Source organism: Mustela nivalis, assembly GCF_964662115.1.
Source record: "Mustela nivalis genome assembly, chromosome: 16".
NCBI lineage: Eukaryota > Metazoa > Chordata > Mammalia > Carnivora > Mustelidae > Mustela > Mustela nivalis.
This window is the reverse complement of record NC_139035.1, coordinates 1932315-1954879: the sequence shown is the minus strand read 5'-3', so window position 1 is coordinate 1954879 and position 22565 is coordinate 1932315. Positions and strand designations below refer to the sequence as shown.

General features: G+C 39.9%; 1 protein-coding gene across 11 annotated transcripts in view; it reads right to left on the bottom strand.

Moving 5' to 3' along the window:
* Nucleotides 1-22565, bottom strand: part of FIRRM (FIGNL1 interacting regulator of recombination and mitosis) — a 55577-nt gene that overhangs the window by 21374 nt on the left and 11638 nt on the right. For all 11 annotated transcript variants that reach the window (XR_014303887.1, XR_014303888.1, XR_014303889.1 and 8 more), the window contains exons 8-15: nt 21076-21214; nt 8609-8689; nt 7184-7248; nt 3470-3618; nt 3098-3227; nt 1827-2013; nt 1076-1158; nt 671-722 (exon numbers count right to left, since the gene is read on the bottom strand). Coding sequence is in view for 1 of the 11 variants with exons in the window: in XM_082702660.1 (XP_082558786.1) it covers nt 671-722; nt 1076-1158; nt 1827-2013; nt 3098-3227; nt 3470-3618; nt 7184-7248; nt 8609-8689; nt 21076-21214 (886 nt within the window). In the remaining 10 variants the exon portion in view is untranslated. The remainder of the gene's footprint in view (nt 1-670; nt 723-1075; nt 1159-1826; nt 2014-3097; nt 3228-3469; nt 3619-7183; nt 7249-8608; nt 8690-21075; nt 21215-22565) is intronic.

The window sequence follows — 22565 nt, the reverse complement described above, 5'->3', positions numbered from 1 at the left end:
ATGACATAATAGCTACTAAGAAACGAAAGACAAATGGACCCAGATGAGATCTGGGCCAGGGACAAAAAAAACAAAAACATGTCCATATCATATGGAATATATCAAGCATCTCAGAATTTAAAAGCAAAGGTCAACATTGAAAAAATTAAAATAAATCATCACTAAATCATTTTCTCTTTGTAGCTATTTACAAAGCATGACTTCTTTCCCCAAAGGCATCAATCACTGTCACATTTAGTCCCTCTCAAATCATCCTGAGAGACAACAAAATTAAGAGGCAGCTTGTCTAAGTCACTTTAAGGAAAAAAAAAAAACAGTAATCCACATTACATCTATCTCAGTAATCCACATTACATTACAAACTAACTCTTTTCTTATTTTCCACTTTGTGTTCAATTTTAAATTTACTCTTCATTAACCCAGTCTCTCTTTTCCAAAACAATTAATAGAACTCTGTAAGATTTTGACAGTATGAAACAATTTCCCTAGTTTGACAGTTTCTGGCACATCTTTCTCAACAGCATCAACATTAAGGGACAGGAAAGAAACTGTCAAAAAAATTTAGCTATCATACTATCCGTCCTTTTGATAGTCACATTCTTCAATATTATCATATCCCTAAATGAACTGCCTATAAAGGGATTATTTTAGACCTTGTAATTCTACTCACCAGCTGAGCCACTATGGTGACATGGTGTGCACAGAGTTCAGCAGTCCCGTATCTGTGATACAAGAGAAGATTATCTTTCCAAAATAATTTTTACAAGTATTCAGAAAACCAAGGAGATGAACTTCCAAAAAGCAAATAAATATTCTAAGCTGCAATTTCTCCATGGCCAAGGAACACCACAATAGACAAAACCACCTAAGCAACAGTTACTTATTGACTTCAACCATAGAAGGAAAGAGGGAGCCTGGTTCGTGATTTAATACTATGATACGAAATCAAACCATTTTGAGGAGCTACTAAGGGATTATCGAGACAAAATTTTTCTATAAACTTCCAAGTATAAAACATCATTTACTGTCAATTACTACTATAAATCAATCCAAAAACCAAAAAAGCACATTGTACCGGGAAAGGAAGCACCACGCATCCATAGCTAACAGAGACGTGATCATATTAGCACTGAGCACAGCATTCAACAGAGCAACATCCTAATGAAAAACAAAGTTCATGATACATTATTACAATACATTTCTCAAAACAATAAAACACCATCACAATCCAAGTAACAAAAGAACCTCGGTGAGAAGGCTCAACTTTCTGGTATCTGAAAGAATCCATAACACCATTCCTTCTGCATTTAATGAGCACCTGCTATATAGTAAGCATTGGGTTATGAAGAGTCAAAAGTGATTTTAAATGTGATACTCAGTCATTAGGATCCAAAAAATCTTAACCACTGTAAAATATCTCAAATGATATTGATCCTTATGTAAATTTTAAGAATTCTTTCCCTACAATTTTATCAACTTATTTTCTACTTTAATTCCATTAAAGAAAATCAACATTATGCCTAAGATCTATAGGAGATAGACATGAAACTGAATCAGGTAAAATCTCAACACTTTTCACTCTTTCTAGATCTTGCCACCCAAGATGCTTTCTCTAATGTTTCAGCTAGCCATTGTATCTGAGGACTACAGGACTCTAGGATTACCATTTCCTAAGACATAACTGAATCAAAGGGTCAAAGGTACAAATTGAGAGAACATTCGAAAAGAATACACATTAACTACTCCTTTCCTCCGTATGGAAACCAGACATTTCGGTGAAAAGCAGAGGGACGGCCTGAGCGCGGCCCGGCAGGTGACGAACTCACCAGTTCGGGGAACAAGGAGGGAGGAAAGGAAGTGATAAATGCACAGAGATGAACACAAACGTGCTGGTACAGGGTGACGGCGACTTCCACTTGCCCTTTACTCTGTACTCCTCGCAGATGAACAGGCAGAGAGAGCTCACCGGCACACTGCTCCAAACTGCAGAAAACAGCTCTGAACAGAGATACCCTGCAGGGAAACGGAGAACACTGCACCCAACACTCCTCACATTTAACATTTAGCAGGTACGATAATAATATGGCATATGGAGGGGTATTTTCCCAAAGCAAAATGTCTCAAGAAGTATGGATCAATGACAGTTTCCAGTATGTGTGAACGTATAACCATAAAAATAAAAATATAGTCACTGTTAGAGAAATTCCTTAAAGGAGAAAAACTTTTTCCTGTATTTTTGCTTTTTATCATTTACCAAATGTTTATCATAGTACTGAACTACACAAAGACAAAATTCATCAAGGAACCTGAAATTTAAATAGATATTAGCTATCATATAGAAAAGAGGTGTAAGTCAGACAGAGGGGCCACTTTAAGATTAAAATAGTTTTACGAAATCTTCATAGAGGATTTAAACAACAAATCAGAAACAGGCAGAAATAAAGAGGCGAAGACGACAAAGCACGAGGAGAGACGGGTGTGAACAGCAGTGTGCCCAGAGCGCGGCACGTGCAGAGAACGAGTGTGCCAGTGACAGGACGCGGAGCGACGCTGGACTGCAGCGGCAGACGGACAGATGTGGAGGCAGAGCTGGACCGGACGGCATCGGGCTTGCGTGTCTGTGCAGGGAGGGGCGGGAGCTCACAGCCGGGCTCCACGAGGCGACTTGCTACCGCACACAGGGGCACAAGGAAAGGGTGAACGCCAGGGCCCAGCAATCACGTGTACAGCGAGTTGCTACAGCCTGGCAGCAGCGAGGAAGATGAATACGAGGAGTGATACTTCCCGGGAGAGAACTTGCGGAATCCGACACTGTGTTTATCAGAGCTCATCTTGGAATGTTAGCAAATACATCTACCCTATTACACTCAACATTTATAACACTAAGTCTACACAAAAGCTTCTAAAACACTAAACAAAACGGATATATTTTTAGCATCTTATAGATTTATATGTTTATTTATATTTATAAAGTAGCAATATATGAGGCCTACACGGGAATTACTAACTAGAATATCTGATGTAACCAGAAACTTCAATGTCAAGATCAGTCCAGAGGACTGTAAGGCGACCGGATGTAAACCGCCGCGTCTGCTACCTGGCCGCAGCGTCCGAGAGCTGGCTCTCCGTGCACCACAGCGCCTGCACGTGGTCGGGCTGGGCCGGCAGCTTATCCATGATGACAACCAGCAGGAGACACTGTGGGAGCTGTAGGTCACATGGCAGCTCTTGCAGGTAACAAAAACATACTCAGTAAGTCACAACAAATTGGTAAAAATATACTCTCCATATTTTCAACAGAAATCTGACTGTGATGCGTAAAGAAGTCAGAGGCGTAACTGCTTTTTGGAATTTCATTTAAAGAAAAGCAGAAGAAATTTTAAAAAGAATGATTACGTAAGGGAAATAACCTTGTCTCTAACAAGTTGTAATTATTAGATGATTTAAAATCAACAGTCTTGAAGCTTACCTAATTTACTGTCTAAAACCACTTGCATGAAAGGTTGGAATGTGAGAAGCTGACTGATGAGTGGGTCCAGTGTAACTAGGAAAGTGCCTGCTATTTCCTCCTCTTGTGCTTTAGAGATCCTGGCAGCGTATAGGCTTGGAGGAAATTTGCTGGAAAGGGGAGGGAAAAAATACGTCCATTAACAGGTATCTTCTAATTTAGGTAGACATAAGTACTCTAAACTGACCTTCTTCCAGCACTAAAAATATATAAAGAATACACACAGCATGTATTTTATAAACAAAATTTAAAGTACTAAATTGATACCACAATTATATAAAGACCCCCAAACTAAAGACATGACTATAATTCCACAAAATTAGAAGTTTATAATTTTAGACAAATCTTTGGTATTGTTTTGATGCATTTTAACACCATTTTGACAGCAGTGTCCTTACAAAAGGACCGTGAAGGGGTGCCTGGGTGGTTCAGTTGGTTAAGTGTCTGACTCTCGATTTGGGCTGAGGTCATGATCTCATGGTCCTGCAATCAAGCCCTGTGTTGGGCTCCACATTCAGCAGAGGGTCCGCCAGAGATTTTTTTCTCTCTCCCTCTCCCTCTGCCCCTCTACCTGCTTTCTCTCGCTCTACAATAAAAATGAATACATCTTAAAAAAAAAATTTAAAAAGACCATGTACATATGACTACCAAATAACCAATAAAAATACTATATATAGAAAGATATTTCTGATAAATTCTGGCTCAGTCGCTTCTGTTAAAAGTTGTTTTAAAATAAAGCAGGATGCTCCATTTGCTATGAATTAATGCTCACAAACAAGGGCTTTGCAAGGATTAAACTGTTTACTAGTCCTGGAGGAAGATGAAGGACTTTTTCGTGAAAGTATGTCTTAGTTAACAGACTTGAAATGAAACTTTAGTCAAACCTATGTGAAGTAAAATAAAAACCTGTATTTTGATGTATTTGTTACTTTTTGCCATTTTATTTTGAGGATTTTTAACTTGAGGATACCTGAGAAATTCCTCTCTAGTGCCATGCTCTGTTCCAGGAGCAGGAAACAAAGTAGTGCACAGAATGCACAAGGTCGGGGCACCTGGGTGGCTCAGTGGGTTAAAGCCTCTGCCTTCAGCTCAGGTCGTGATCCCGGGGTCCTGGGATCGAGCCCCGCATCGGGCTCTCTGCTCCACAGGGAGCCTGCTTTCTCCCCTCTCTCTGCCTGCCTCTCTGCCTACTTGTGATTTCTTTCTGTGTGTCAAATAAATAAAATATTTAAAAAAAAAAAGAATGCACAAGGTCACTGCCTTTATGAAGTTCACATGCTAATGAAGGGGGGCAGTTAGCAAATAAATAAGCAAGTAAGTCCATAATATGACAGATGTTAGTAAGTGCCATGGAGAAAAAAGTTAAAGAAGGTTAATGTGGGGACGCCTGGGTGGCTCAGTTGGTTAAGCAGCTGCCTTGGGCTCAGGTCATGATCCCAGCGTCCTGGGATTGAGTCCCACATCAGGCTCCTTGCTCGGCGGGGAGCCTGCTTCTCCCTCTGCCTCTGCCTGCCATTCTGTCTGCCTGTGCTCACTCTCCCCCCCCCCTCTGATAAATAAATAAAATCTTTAAAAAATAAATAAAGAAAGAAAGAAGGTTAATGTGGACAGAAAATCCCACTGAATTGTTTGCATACTAGATCATTGGTGGGTTTGTACAGAGAAGTTCCATGATCTCATTGATGTCTTCCCACTCACTCTGGGTACCAGATGGCCAACAGAATAGAGGAAGGCAAGGGGGAAGGCAGAGAGTGGGCAGGATCTCTGTGGAAGCCCAGGCAAGAACCCAGTAGTGGACAGCATCGGATGCGAGTTCTGGTGGTGAGTGGCCGCGCTGGGGTGCGCATACACAGCGAACACACAGTTAAAGGGTGTGATACTGACGACAGGCTAATGGATGACGTGTGGATACGAGAACAAGGGAAAATGTCAGATATGACAGCAAGGTTTTTTAGGCCTGCTCAATTTGAAGACTAGAGCTGCCATTTATTTATTGGGGTGCGGCGGGGGGGCAGTGAAAGGGAGAGAGAATCTCAAGCAGACTCTCCCCTGAGCACGGAGCCTAATATGGGGCTCAGCCTCACAATCCTGAGATCATGACCTGAGCCAAAACCAAGAGTCAGATGCTTTACCAACTGCGCTACCCAGGCCACGTCAGAGTTGTCATTCAAACTGAGAAGAGGATGCTACCGGGAAGCAGGTTCTGTTGGCGGGAGAGATGGAATGGCTGGGAATCAAGAGTTCCGTCTGGGTGAACTTGAGTTCAGACACCGTGACTGGCAGAGTTAGACATTAAAAGGGGAGATGAATTTAACACTGTGAGACGAAATGACCAGTAAGAGATCAATGAGGCCTGAGAACTAGTCACTGAGGCACTCCCGACTTCAGTGAGGGAGACAAGGAACCTGTTAAGGAGAAGCAGCCAATGAGTTCAGAAGAAGACGGAGCGGTCTCCTAGAAGCCAACGGAAGAAAGAGTTCGAGAGGAAGGGTCAAGCGCTCAGACAGGTACATAACACGAGGCTGAAAACTGACCATGGGATGCAGCAGTGTGGATGTCGCTGAGGAACTTGACAAGAGGGGTTTTGGTCATGTGGAGAAATGGAAAGCCTAACTAGAATGGTCTCAAGAAAAAAAAAAAGTACAGACAGTAGTACAGACAGACAAATCCCAGGAGTTCTGTTGTAAACAGAAGCAAAGAACGGGAAGGTGTTTGGAGGAGGATATGGAATCGTGAGATTATGTTCGGCGTTCCTAGAGATCACAGCACGCTGCTACGCTGACAAGAACGACCCAGCTGGGGGGTTAGACTGGTGATGCAAGAGGGAAAGGGAACGATTGCTCGAGTGAGGTCCCTGAGCTTGTCAGTGCAGATGAACCAATGCACCCTCGGAGGGGCTGGCCTCAGGCAGGCGCACAGCCCGTTCCTGGGAACGGGGAGCACATGGGCCGAGACACAGGGAGAGCAGTCAACGTGCGGAGGAAGTCATGCTTCCATCTTAGTGACATACACAGTGACGACATGAACTGACAATGGGGGACAGGGAGAAGGTGTGAGAGATGTGGGAAGTTTAAGGAGGGAGAAGTATGGAAAAAGCTGACTAGGCGACTAGAGAGGACTGCTGGACAAATGAGATGACCAAGTATTTTAGTGTCAACTGAGGGCTCCTTGGAGGTAATTGTCAATCTCACATATTACTAGCTCCTATCTAAATTATGATACTTTTCTGTAATTTACATTTTTTTCTGAGATGGAGTTAATTACTACTAGACTTAAATCTCACAGAAGTAAAATAAAAAGTTAAAAGATAAAAAAGCAATATATCTACATACATAGAACCTTCTAATATCCCGGCCTCTGGTATTTATCACCACAGGCATTAGGTACTAGTTAAGAATACAAAGGTAAGTAAAACTCACATGGAAGCTACTCTTTAAAAGCTTCCATCTCCCAATTATTTTAAGCAAGCAGATAAAAATTTACTAAAACAGTAAAAAACTACTCAGGTGTTTTATTTTAAATGGCATACACTTAAAGTTTGCATGGTTCAAATGTCACATTACGTTTTAACCATGACAGCTTTGCGCAGTGGCAGTATCGTAGGCAATGAGGTTTATCCGAGGCGCGATTATTGCTAATTGAAACGTTTTAACCATGACATGGCGTTCTTCTTACCTGTGTATCTGAAGATAAAGCTGGTGCAGTGTACAGCAAGAATCAGAAAGTAAAGGAAGAAATTCCTAAAATAAAACAACTCTATTCATTCTTTGTATGCACCGTGCTTTTCTAATGCATATCTATCTTCTCACAAAGACATGCAAAATAAAATAAAATCCTGGATGTGCCACATTAAAAAAAAAAAAAAGGTTCTTGCATGAGAATAAAAAGGAGGATAAGGCTAAGCATCTCATTTACCACTAAAACTATCACTATAACCACAGTCAGCAGCTCTCACGTACTGAACACCTACTAAGTGCTCAGCAGACATGCAGCAAGTGACTTTAGTATCACTTTATTTCACTTTAGCCCTCTCAAAAATCTTATGACATTATTACCCCATTTGACAGAAAAGAAAGCTAATGTATCAAGTAACTTGATCAAGTCACAAAACAAAAACAAGGCTAGGATCCAAGTACAGCTGTGATTGCTCCATTACAGCGAGGCTACCTCTTAGGAGTAAAACAAACAGTTCTTACTGTATTATAGGATGTAGAAAAAAGCTCTCATTAACTTTTTAAAATTAAAGATTCTTTTGATAGAAAAGGACTGATTTAAAATGGCATAATTCGGCACAATTTTGCCTCCTACATACCAAACAAGTATCAGATGGGCAAGTACCCATTAAGTGCCATTGGTGCCAGCACCCTCTCTACGGGCCCTGCCACTGATGTACCCACCCCGCTAAGCAGGGGCCAGGGTCCGAGCAGCCGACTACAAAGCGGCAGCCGCCCAGCAGGTCCAGCTCGGGAGCACACGGAAAGGCCGGCGACGTGTCAGAAGTCAGCGTGCCTGCCACAGAACCCTGATCGTAAGACAGTCACTGGAGATCTTTATCTCCTCCTCCACAGCAAGGAAGACAAGTTAAAGACAAATTCAACAGGGACAGAGTATTTTTTCTTAATCATCAATATGCATTACTAATGATATTTCTTTGACTGGCTGCTCTAAGCATTCTCTGCTCTTCTCTCCAAATAATCTGTCTTGATAACTTACCTACTCTATTCATGTATCTTCAACTATCACTGCTATCCTGATGACTCCCCAATATGCAAGTGTTCTTAAAATCAGTATACAGTTTTAAACCTTTGAACATGTCAACAATTTAAAAAATTTAAACTACAGTAGAATTTATAAACAGTATTCAAAGTCAAACTGAATTACCTTCTGAAAACGGACTTGTGCTTATATAAGTAATTTTATTTATATTTATACTTACCGATGTAACAGATGTTCAACATTTAATATTTAAAAAAGAAACATAAAATATATTCTAGACAAAATAACTTCAAAATATTGTTTTTGGTGGTAATGACAAAAGCAGGACAATTCAGAATTTATTGTGGATTTCACATTTACACATTATAAAAAAATAAGCCTTACCTTAGTATAGTGCAAAAGAGAGTTGGCAAAGAAACGACACAATTTGAGTGTTTTCTGAAATAATTTATAGTCAGCATTACCCTGTTCCAAAAAAAGGAAAAAAGAAAGCATAACAAGAAAAGAATATGAAATCAGCTAAACTTATGAGACAATATTTTCTAAAAAGATCTGTTAATAAACAGAGTATAAACATTTTCCAAGCAAACCTAACTCTTCTCTGAACTGTTAGAAGCAACACAAACACCAAATGACAGATATTTCAAAAAATTAAGCTCTAGGGTGCCTGGGTGGATCAGTGGGTTAAGCTGCTGCCTTCAGCTCAGGTCATGATCTCAGGGTCCTGGGATCGAGTCCTGCATCAGGCTCTCTGCTCAGCAGGGAGCCTGCTTCCTCCTCTCTCTGCCTACTTGTGATCTCTCTCTGTCAAATAAATAAATAAAATCTTTAAAAAAACAATTAAGCTCTACTGAAAAGAAATCTTAAGTTATAAGGCAAAAGAGGTAGGTGATCATTCCTGGTTGATCTGAAAGTGAAAGAAATTTAAATACCTTATTGCTCTTAGCTATATGGAAATGAAGAGTCAAAAGAAAAAAGTCTCAAATCAATACAAGAATGAGATATGAAAGCAAACAGAAAAAAGATATGAGAAGACAGTTCACAAATATAAACTGTCAATAAACTAATACTGAAAAAATTCAAATTATAACCTAATTATATATCTTTTGAGGAAAAGGGGGGTAGGCTATTTGATTAGCAAATATGAAAAAAGCTGATAGTATCCCAAAGTTGCTAAAGAAGTGAAGTAACAGGCACTTTGTTTTACCATTCCTAGGAGCATCAGATAATACACTCATTGCATTATTATTAAAAGCTAAAGTGTTAAACTCCCTTGATCCAGTAGCAGTTCCACTTCTGGAAATATATCCTACAGAAACACTAGACAGCACAGAAATGTAATGCAACATTTTTATATAGTGAAAACTGAAATGAATGAAGTATCTGTCAAAAAATACAAGGTATTTTCATAAACTGTAATTGCATAGAGCTGTTATAAAGAATTGGGTAGATGTATCTTCCTAGACACAGAAAGCCCTAAGATAATTCATTAAAAAATCAAGCTGTAAAACAATATGTATATAATCCTACAATTATTTAAAACTGTGTGTTGTGTTAGTATTTGCTCCCTAACCCCACAAAAATAAGTCAAAACTTTCCCTGTGGATCTCACTATAAAGATAAAAGTAGGATTTCACTTTGCATGTTAAATCTTACTGTAATGTGTGAGGGTTTTGTGAGTAGGTATCAGATTTATAAACTAATAAAACAGTGGCTCAGTGTATGCAGGGGAGATAGAGACTATGGAGTCATCCTGCCTGCACTGAAACCCCAGCCCCACTACAACTACTACATACCTTGGGAAAGCTATTAAACCTCTCTCTAAGATTGCAATGTGTGGCTTATACTACAGTTTGAGTTTTAAAGTGTCTGACACTGGGCAACTTAACTGAATAAATGTGGGTTGTTTTGTCACTCCAAGGTATTAATACACACTATAATCCAAAAAGCTTAAATTAGTACCATAAAATTAAGTCAAATAGACACCTTACTGTCTTTAATTCTGAGAATAATTTCATATGAAGTAACTTTAATGTTAACTATGCTTGATTTCTTTCCAATATAGCAAAACCTTAAGTAAACCAATCAAAACAGCACTGGATGGTCCATTAATCAAATATGACCCTTTTTTATTTTTATTGACAATATTTGAAATAGTTAAATTTCCTCACCAGAAATTGGTTAGATGAAAATTCACTTTCTGTGATAATAATAAACATAAATTTTCTTATAAAGTTATAGAAGCTTAAAATTATGGACATTAAAGATGAATCTACGCTGACCATGTAATATACTCAATAAGAAATCTTCGGCTTAGGTGTTGTATCACAAGAAATCTTCCCTGACTCCATGATTGGGTTCCTAACTTTACTCCCATTAGCCAACATCAAGTTCTTCAAAGATCACACCATTCTCTAATTACCTGTTTGTTTTTCTCCCAGCCTAGACTGTAAATTGTTGAGGACAGAAAACGTGGCTTACACAGAATAAGATCTCTGGAAATGCGTATTAAATAAATGGCCAGTGACACACACTTACCATGTTTGCCTGCTTTCAATTTTTCTTTCTCATTCAAGGGAAAACTGTGGAATTTTCCCTTGCAATCCTTCAACCAAAGGACTGAAAGGATTAGTTTGGTTGAAGGATTAGTTTTAGTTCATTACTAAGCATACTGATTAAATCTAGGCTTTTACTTTGACATTTTCAAAAGGCAAGTATACAATTTATAATTCCATCTTGATATACTGATTAATTTAAAGCAGGAAGTATGTAGGGGTGCTTGGTTAGCTCAGTTAATTAAGCATCTGCCTTCGGCTTGGGTAATGATCTCTGGTTCCTGGAATCAAGCACCATGTCAGGCTCTCTGCTTGGCAGGGAGCCTGCTTCTCCCTCTCCCTCTCTGAACATGTGCACTCTCTCTCAAATAAATAAATAAATATTTAAAAAATTACACATATATAGTTATAATATATTTATGTATTTTTACTATATATAGTAAAAATTTACTAGCTATATATTTATGTAGAAAAGGGTATGTTTACTTTCTAAATAGCAACTTCTATAAGCATTATATGAACAAAGGTAGCAATTACGGTGGAAATTAAATTTATAGTAACTGCCTTACAAACAAATTTCCCTATCTTTATAAAAAACTAAATCAGGGCACCTGGGTGGCTCAGTGGGTTAAGCCTCTGCCTTTGGCTCAGGTCATGATCCCAGAGGCCTGGGATCGAGTCCCGCATTGGGCTCTCTGCTCAGTGGGGAGCCTGCTTCTCCTCATCTCTCTCTGTCTGTCTCTCTGCCTACTTGTGATCTCTCTGTCAAATAAATAAATAAAATCTTTCCCTCCCCCCCCAAAAAAACACCTAAATCATTGGTGGTTAAAAACTGTATGTTAGAGTCAAGATGGCATAGGTGTAGCACGCTGAGAAGACATCAGGTCACAGGAGTTGAGCTACACAGTTATCAAATCATTGGGAACACCTACAAACCCAACAGGAGATCGAAGAGAAGAACAGCAGCAATTCTAGAAACAGAAAGTCGACCACCTTCTGAAAGGACGTGCAGAGAAGAGAATCCGAAGCCACAGGAACATAAACCGCAGGGGGAAGGGCCGGCTCCCGGCAAGCGGCAGAGCAACAGAGCACAAAATCTGAACGTTTAGAAGTCTGCTCCACTGAGGGATGTTGCTCCAGAGGCTAAGCGGGGGTGAAGCCATAGCGGGGACAGCATGGTCTCGGGTCCCACGAGGTCACAGAAGGATCGGGGGTGTCTGAGTGTAGCAGAGCTCACAGGTATTAGAGCAGGGAAGCCAGCTGCAGAGACAGAGCCAAGGACTGAGCTCTCAGCTCTGGGTTACCTTAAACTCTGATCTGAGGCACAGTCATACCACTTCTCTTTGGGCAGGGACCCCACAAGTGGCAGACCCAGGGAGACCCACCGGAAGAGCAGAGTGGCAGGAATCTGCTGGGTTTGGACACCAAATGGGGCCATGTGTCAGAGACAGAAATGCTCAGTCACAGGCTGGGGAAGCTTGGAGCGCGGTCGGCGACCAGGGACATGGGAGGGATTAATGGTTTTTCTCCGAGGGCGCACGGAGGAGCAGGACCCCGAGCTCTGGGCTCCTCCAGCTGGAGACTGGGCAGCCGCCATCTTCATTCCCGTTCTCCAAAGCAGTTAGGGAAAGCGCTCAGAGAACAAAAGCCCCGAGTGCGACCCTGGGCAGTCGACCCTGGGCAGTCGACCCTGGGCAGTCGACCCTGGGCAGTCGACCCTGGGCAGTCGGGATTGCTTAGCCCGGCCCCTGGCAAGGGCGGTGCGGTTCGGCCTCAGGTGAAGACACTTGAGAATCACGGCAAAGGCCCTTCCTGCAGAGGATCAGCAAGAACAAGCAGCCAAGACCAAGCTCACTGATCAAGGAGAACAGCGGAATTCGTAACCGGGGAAAGCAAAGCATGAAATTCATGGCTTTCTCCCCATGATTCTTTAATCTTGCAAAGTTAATTAAATTTTTTAATTTTATTTTTTTCTTATTCTAATTTTAAATTTTTCCTTTTTCCTCTTTTAAAGATTTTTAACTAGTTTATCTAAACAATACCTTTCTAAAAAAAATCTTTTAAAACCTTCATTATTACAGTCCTATTTTATCCTTCATTGTATTTAACTTTATTTTTTAGAATTCTAAAGAATTCTGGGATACAACTTCTAATAGATCAAAATATACTCTAAATTAGCACAGGGCTTTGTTTTAGTCTCCAGCCTGAGCAAATTCTCTCCACTTTCTTTTCCCAACCAACTTATCAACTCCTTTTTCAGAGTATTTTGAAATTTTCATCTTTGCAGTCATATTCCATCCCTTCATCACGTTTACCCTTATTTTTGTGTATATACATATATAAGTCTTTCTTTCTTTAAAATTTTGGGAGATAGTTTCTTCTAAGGGACCAAAATATACCCCATATTAAGTCGGTGGCTCTGTTCTATTCACCAGTCTAATATATATATGTAACAAATACTTAAAAAATATTTTTAAACTTTTTACTCCCTTTCTTCTCCCCATGATTTGGGGTCTCTTCTGATTAGGTTAATGCACATCTTTTCTGGGGTCTTTGCCACACTTTTAATATTTTATACTCTTGCTCAAATATTCATATCTGGATAAAATGACAAGGCGGAAAAAGTCACCATTAAAAAAAAAAAAAAAAAAAGAGGCAGTACCGAAGGCTAGGGACCTAATCCATACGGACATTGGTAATACGTCAGATCTAGAGTTCAGAATGACGATTATCAAGGTTCTAGCTGGGCATGAAAAAGTCACAGAAGATATTAGAGAAACCCTTTCTGGAGAAATGAAAGCCCTTTCTGGAAAAATAAAACAACTAAAATAGAACCAAGCTGAAATCAAAAAAGCTATTAATGAGGTACAATAAAAAATGGAGGCTTTTACTGCTGGGATAAATGAGGCAGAAGAGAGAATTAGTGATATAGAAGACGAAATGACGGAGAATAAAGAAGCTGAGCAAAAGAGAGGTAAACAACTACTGGACCATGAGGGGAGAATTTGAGAGATAAGTGATACCATAAGAGGAAACAATATCAGAATTGGGATTCCAGAAGAAGAAAGTGAGGGGGGAAGAAGGTATCCTGGAGTGAATTATAGTAGAGAATTTCCCTAATATGGCAAAGGGAACAAGCATCAAAATCCAGGAGGCAGAGAACCCCCTCAAAATAAGAACAAGTCCACACCCCATCATCTAATAGTAAAACTTACAAGTCTTAGTGACAAAGAGAAAATCCTGAAAGCAGCCCAGGACAAGATGTCTATAACATACAATGGTAAAAATATTAGACTGGCAGCAGACTTATCCACAGAGACCTGGCAGGCCAGAAAGGACTGGCATGATATATTCAGAGCACTAAATGAGAAAAACATGCAGCCACGAATACTATATCCAGCTAGGCTGTCACTGAAAATAGAAGGAGAGATAAAAAGCTTCCAGGGCTTTGTAAACACCAAACCAGATCTACAGAAATATTGAAAGGGGTCCTCTAAGCAAAGAGAGAGCCTAGAAGTAGTAGACCAGAAAGGAATAGAGACAATATACAGTAACAGTCACCTTACAGGTAATACAATGGCACTAAATTCATATCTCTCAATAGCTACCCTGAATGTTAATGGGCTAAATGCCCCAATCAAAAGACACAGGGTATCAGAATGGATAAAAAAACAAAACCCATCAATATGCTGTCTACAAAAAAACTCATTTTAGACCCAAAGACACCTCCAGATTTAAAGTGAGGGGGTGGAAAACAATTTACCATGCTAATGGTAAATCAAAAGAAAGCCAGAATGGCAATCCTTATATCGGATCAATTAGATTTTAAGCCAAAGACTATAATAAGAGATGAGGAAGGACACTATATCACTCAAAGGGTCTGTCCAACAAGAAGATCTAACAATTTTAAATATCTATGCCCCTAACATGGGAGCAGCCAACTACATAAACCAATTAATAACAAAATCAAAGAAACATATGGTCAATAATACAATAATAGTTGGGAACTTTAAACCCCCATCACTGAAATGGACAGATCATTCAAGCAAAAGATCAACAAGGAAATAAAAGCTTTAAATGACACACTGGACCAGATGGACATCACAGATATATTCAGAACATTCCATCCCAAAGCAACAGAATACACACTCTTCTCTAGTACACATGGAATATTCTCCAAAATAGATCACATCCTGAGTCACAAATCAGGTCTCAACCAGTACAAAAAGACTGGGATCATTCCCTGCATGTTTGCAGACTATAATGCTCTGACGCTAGAACTCATCCACAAGAGGAAAGTTGGAAAGAACCCAAATACATGGAGGTTAAAGAACATCCTACTAAAGAATGAATGGGTCAACCAGGAAATTAAAGAAGAACTGAAGAAATTCATGAAAACAAATGATAATAAAAACACAACAGTTCAAAATCTGTGAGACACAGCAAAGGCAGTCCTGAGAGGAAAATACATAGCGATACAAGTCTTTCTCAAGAAACAAGAAAGGCCTCAAATACACACCTAACCCTACACCTAAAGAAGCTGGAGAAAGAATGGAAAAGAAAGCCTAAACCCAGCAGCAGAAGAAAAATAATAAAGATCAGAGCAGAAATCAATGAAATAGAAACCCAAAAATACCGAAGAACAAATCAACAAAACTAGGAGCTGTTCTTTGAAAGAATTAATAAGATTGATAAACCCCTGGCCAGACTTATCGAAAAGAAAACAGAAAGAACCCAAATAAATCAAATCGTGAATGAAAGAGGAGAGATCACAACTAACACCAAAGAAATATAATTATAAGAACACATTATGAGCAACTATATGCCAGCAAATTAGACAATCTGGAAGAAATGGATGCATTCCTAGAGACATATAAACTACCAAAACTGAACCAGGAAGAAATAGAAAACCTGAACAGACCCATAACCAGTAACAAGATTGAAACAGTCATCAAAAACCTCTCAACAAACAAGAGCCCAGAGCCAGATGGCTTCCCCAGGGGAATTCTACCAAGCATTTAAAGAAGAATTGATTCCTATTCTCCTGAAACTGTTCCAAAAAATAAAAATGGAAGGAAAACTTCCAAACTCATTTTGAGGCCAGCATTACCTTGATCCCAAAACAAGACAAAAGACCCCAGCAAAAGAGAGCATTATAGACCAATATCCTTGATGAACACAGATGCAAAAATTCTCACCAAAATACTAGCCAATAGGATCCAACACTACATTAAAAGGATTATTCACCATGACCAAGTGATTTATTCCTGGGTTGCAAAGTTGATTCAACATCTGCAAATCAATGTGATACGATACATTAATAAAAGAATGAACAAGAACCATATGATACTCTCAATAGATGATGAAAAAGCATTTGACAAAGTACAGCATCCTTTCATGATCAAAACTCTTCAAATGTAGGGATAGAGAGTACATACCTCCGTATCATCAAAGCCATCTATGAAAAACCCACAGCAAATATCATTCTCAATGGAGAAAAACTGAGAGCTTTCCCCTAAGGTCAAGAACACGGCAGGAATGTCCACTATCACCACTGCTATTCAACATAGTACTAGAAGTCCTAGTCTCAGCAAACAGACAACAAAAAGAAATGAAAGGCATCCGAATGGCAAAGAAGTTTTCAAACTATCACTCTTTGGAGATGATAGGATACTCTATGTGGAAAACCCAAAAGACTCCACTCCAAATCTGCTAGAACTTGTACAGGAATTCAGTAAAGTGTCAGGATATAAAATCAATGCACAGAAATCACTTGTATTTCTATACACCAACAATAATACAGAAGAAAGAGAAAGGAGTCAATCCCATCTACAACTGCACCCAAAACCATAAGATACCTAGGAATAAACCTAACCAAAGAGGCAAAAAATCTATACTCAGAAAAAAGTACTTATGAAAGAAACTGAGGAAGACACAAAGAAATGGAAAAATATTCCATGCTCATGGATTGGAAGAACAAATCTCGTGAAAATATCTATGCTACCTAAAGCAATCTACATGTTTAATGGAATCCCTATCAAAATACCATCAATTTTTTTCAAAGAAATGGAACAAATAATCCTAAAATTTATAGGGAACCAGAAAAGACTTTGAATAGCCAGCTGGCATCACAATTCCAGACTTCAAGCTCTATTACAAAGCTGTCATCATCAAGACAGTATGGTACCAGCACAAAACAGACACACAGATCAATGGAACAGAAAAGAGAGCCCAGAAATGGACCCTCAACTCTACGGTCAACTAATCTTTGACAAAGCAGGAAGAATGTCCAATGGAAAGACAGTCCCTTCAACAAATGGTGCTGGGAAAATAGGACAGCTACATGCAAAAAAATGAAACTGTACCATTTCCTTACATGACACACAAAAATAGACTCAAAATGAATGAACGACCTCAATATGAGAAAGGAATCCATCAAAATCCTTGAGAACACAGGCAGCAACATCTTCAACCTCAGCCGCAGCAACTTCTTCCTAGGAACATCACCAAAGGCAAGGGAAGCCAGGGCAAAAATGAACTATTGGGACTTCATCAAGATCAAAAGCTTTTGCACAGCAAAGGAAACAGTCAACAAAACCAAAAGACATAGGGGCGCCTGGGTGGCTCAGTGGGTTAAAGCCTCTGCCTTCGGCTCAGGTCATGATCCCAGGGTCCTGGGATCGAGCCCCGCATCGGGCTCTCTGCTCTGCAGGGAGCCTGCTTCCTCCCCTCTCTCTCTGCCTGCCTCTCTGCCTGCTTGTGATCTCTGTCTGTCAAATAAATAAATAAAAAATCTTAAAAAAAAAAAAAAAGATTCTAAAAAAAAAAAAAAAAAACAAAAGACAACTGACAGAATGGGAGAAGATATTTGCAAACGACATATCAGATAAAGGGCTTGTATCCAAACTCAACTCAACACCCAAACTCAACACCCGAAGAACAAATAATCCAATCAAGAAATGGGCAGAGGACATGAACAGACATTTCTGCAAAGACATCCAGATGGCCAACAAACACACGAAAAAGTGCTCCACACTCGGCATCAGGGAAATACTAATCAAAACCACACACCAGTCAGAATGGCTAAAATTAACAAGTCAGAAACAACAGATGTTGGCAAGGTTGCAGATAAAGGGGAAACCTCCTACACTGTTGGTGGGAATGCAAGCTGGTAGCCACTCTGGAAAACAGCATGGAGGTTTCTCAGAAAGTTGAAAATAGAGCAACCCTACAACCCAGCAATCGCACTACTGGGTATTTACCCTAAAGATACAAATGTAGTGATCCAAAGGAGTATGTGCACCCAAATGTTTATAGCAGCAATGGCCACAATAGCCAAACTATGGAAAGAATCTAGATGTCCATCAACAGATGAATGGATAAAGAAGATGTGGTATGTATGTATGTATGTGTGTATATATATATGCGCTATATATATATGTGGAATACTCTGCAGCCATCAAAAGAAATGAAATCTAGGGGCGCCTGGGTTGCTCAGTGGGTTAAGCCTCTGCCTTCGGCTGACATCATCATCTCAGGATCCTAGGATCAAGCGCCGCATCAGGCTCTCTGCTCTGCCTGCTGCACTGCCTACCTGTGATCTCTCTCTCCCTCTCTGTGTCAAATAAATAAATAAATAAATATCTTTTTTTAAAATAATAAATAAATAAATAAGTGAAATCTTGCCATTTCCAACAACGTGGAAGGAACTAGAGGGTATTATGCTGAGCAAAGTAAGTCAATCAGATAAAGACAAGTATTATATGATCTCTCTGATAGGAGGAATTTGAGAGACAGGGCAGGGGGATTGAGGGATAGGGAAGGAAAAAAATGAAACAAGATGGGATCAGGAGGGAGACAAACCATAAGAGACTCTTAATCTCACAAAACAAACTCAGGGTTGCCTGCGGGAGGGAGGGAGGGAGAGGGGGGCGGGGTTATGGACACTGGGGAGGGAATGTGCTATGGTGAGTGCTGTGAAGTGTGTAAGCCTGATGATTCACAGACCTGTACCCTTGGGGCAAATAGTATATTATATATTAATTAAAAAAATTAAGAAAAAACTATACATTAAACAATCTAATACAGTATTCTCTTTCTGAAACCATGTTCAAGACTTAATAGAGAATAAATGCCAATCTTACAGCTGTTAGACGTTAAACTGTATCCCCCAAAAGGATATGTTATTGTCTTAATCCCCAGTACTTTAGTGACTTTATTTGGAAACAGGGCCATTACAGATATAACTAGGTAGGCTGAAACTACATTGGAGTAGGGTATATCCTCAATTCCATACGCCTGGTGTCCTTGTAAGAAGATGGTGTGAAGAGTCAGGGAGAGAACAGCACATGATGATGAAGGCAGAGCGGAGCTCTCCAGCTGGAAGCCAAGGGATGCCAAGGACACCAGAAGCTTACAGAATGGCGCGGAGCAGACTCTACCCTAGAGCTTTAAAAGAACACGGTCCTCCTGAGACATTTCAGATTTCTCTCCTCTGAACTGTGAGAGAATAAATTCTGTTGTTTTAAGGCATCCAATTTGTGGTAATTTCTTATGGAAGTCCTAGGAACCGAATACTGGGACTGATACATCTGTATGCTTTCATAATTAGCATAGATGCTATTATTTTGAAAAGTTTTATTTTGATTTTTTTTTAAATAAAGTGAGAAAACTTCTTGGAAGACTTTTAAGATAATGGTTCGACACCTCAATAAATATCAATAGTGAACGGCAGAGGGCGTTGCGGCTCAGAATTTAGAGTTCAGAATGGAGAAACCAAACAGACCATCTTGTCCATTTCAGGCAATGGACAGTGAGTAGTACTAGTCTCTCCACCAGTCCCACATTTTCACAAGGAAAAACATGAAAATTTGCTTAAACAGTTAGGAAAGTTTATATTGTAAATTCTTTGATTTCTACATTCAAGCGATTATATAAGCTAAACTTAGATACTTCATGTGCAAACAGCCACCCTGGTCAGGCAGCCCCAGGACTTCTCTTCTCCCTTCCACTGCACTACTGCCCGGGCTCTCCTCATGCGTCTCCCACCCTGCATCTCTTCCGATCTTACTCTCCAGCACTAGCTGGAAAGTCTGTGGGGCCCGGTTAAGCAAGAAGGAAACTGGGGAAAAAGGAGGTCAAGGTTGAGAATACAGATGTATAGGCTTAAAGTGAAGAAGGAACAACCTTCCTGCCCTGACACAAGATACTCCGCCAAAAGCCTCCTCCTTACAGAAGGGTGAGGGGAACTGGCAAGGGGACTTGATAACAGGAAGTGGGGGTAGAAAAAAAAGGATGTAAGGGGAGAACAAATAAAAGAAAGTGAGGCAAGAAGGAAAAGCTGAGCCCCTTCCTAAAGCTACTCCTGAGTTCTTTCCGAACTCCTCTTCAAAATTCCATCTTCCCCTTGGGTTAGTCCTTTCATATCACCTCTGCCCTAACAGTTACAACCAGTGTTTCGGAAAGGGAGGAACCCTTACACATCCCTGCCCACAGCGGCTGGTTGGGGACAAGCACAGATACAAAGGAATTACCCGTATCTGTCAGCAAGTCCACAATGGAAAGAAATGTTACTGTTACTTTATAGGGAAGAAACATTTAACTCATTTTCCCATTGAAATCATTATATACAACTCTTAGGTCCTGAGTACTATTAATGCTACAATTTAGGGCCATTATGAGTTAAATAAAATTTAAAGAGCTAGTCTGAGAACAAAAGATACTATGTATAAATTATTATAAGAAAATGAACTATTAATTTCCAATAAACTTCTTATAAATTTTTATAATACAGTATCTTTCATAAATGGGATGCCAATTCAACACAAACTTTCTGAAATCAAAATAAATGTAAGTGCACATCAATCTGAGAACACTGATACACACACACAGTTACATATCACATCACTACAGGTTCCAATAGATTGGTGAAGAACAGGCCAACTGCAGGTGTACCAGACAATCTTACATAAACACAGAGCTAAGGAGTTAGATTTTTGACCTAGGGTAGAAAAGAATGAAAGGATTCTGAAGAGAATGCCTTGACAATCAGTTATTACATAAAAAGGGGGGCTAGGCAGGAGACAGCTAGTTTCTAGAGAGAATAAGAGTAGGTAGGAGTCTAATGCAATGTTTGGGATGAAAAATAATTATGGGCTGTAAATAATCTTACATCAAAAAAACAACAACAACAAATTACAACCCTTTTAGGTAAACTGATCCATAGATTCAAATGAGATTTAGTAACTGCCAAATGAATAGAGCCACTGTTCAATGTGCTATTAGACTGTATTTTACCTGTGCCTCTGACTGTGTCATCTGCTCAGCTAACTGTAAACAAGAATGGAAGGAGAAAAGAATGTCTTCACACAAGCTGGCAATTATATCTCTGTGTTTCAGCTGATTTTTTATAACCGACTGGTGCTTAAGGCTCTGCCTAAATGAATAAAAAGAAAAGAACACAATCACAAGGAACACATCAAGTAACACAGGTCCATAAAAATATGACTTAAAGTAACATGTAAAAATCACAATGTGTCATATATATTAGGCATGGCATAATTAAGACGTGCTGATGTTACCTCTGAAGCTGTCATGTTAGCTTATTAAGTGGCTACTTTTTTACTTCTCCTTATAAAATATTATTTGAACTCTTACTAAAGTTCCAGGTATTCTGCTAGGCCCTGGGGATGGAAAAGTGAATGAAGACACGATCTCTGCTCTGTCTGCATGGAACATCTGCTCCAGCACAAGAGAGAACATTAAATAATCTTAAGAATAATCAATTACAGCTGTGATAAATGCTAAGGTAGGAAGTCCAGGATGCTAAAGTAGCGAGATTTAAAATACCGTATCCTCAGGGTGGGAATATCAAAGAACATGATCACGAGGCTGGAACGCAACAGCTGAGAATGGAAAGACGAGCAGGAGTCAGCAAGGTGAGGAGAGTCCCAGGCAGAGGGAGAGTGGTGAGAAGGCCCTGGGGTAGGAGAGTTCGGGATGTTTGAGGAATTAGGAGCAGGGACAGAGCAGCAGACATGGGCTGGGGAAGAAGGCAGAGGTCAGAGAGGATTAGGTTGTAACTCATAGTAAAATGGGATGGATTTTAAGCAGTAGAGTGACATGATCTAACTGACATTTTCAAAAGATCAGCCTGAACACTGGCTAGCAAATGAACTGGAAGAGGACAAGAGTGGAAGACACTCAATGGTAAAGGCGGTGATGCGGTCATTTGCTGGGCTATGGGCCATGCAGAGTTCTTAGGATTTCCTATTGATAAACCCAATTAATTCTCACTATAAACCCACCAAGAGGGAGCATGGTGGTTCAGTTGGTTAAGAGTCTGCCTTGAGTTAGCAGAGCAAAAGTAAAATTAAATCATGCATCCACTACACACACACACACACACACACACACAAAGCCTGCTTTCAACTTAGGTCATGATCTCAGGGTCCTGGGATCTGAGCCCCACATCAGGCTCCCTGCTCAGCAGGAAATCTGCTTCTCCCTCTCCCTGTGCCCCTTCCCCCTGCTTGAGCTCTCTCTCTAAAAAATTAAATTTTTTAAAAAAATAAATAAAATACACCCACCAAGAAAGCTCTATTTTAATTACTCCCATTTTAGGATGAGCAAATTGAGGTTCAGAGAAGATAACCAAACTGCCCAAGCATTCAGAAGAGTGATTTCAGGGGCGCCTGGGTGGCTCAGTGGGTTAAAGCCTCTGCCTTCAGCTCAGGTCATGATCCCAGGGTCCTGGGATCGAGCCCCACATCAGGCTCTCTGCTCAG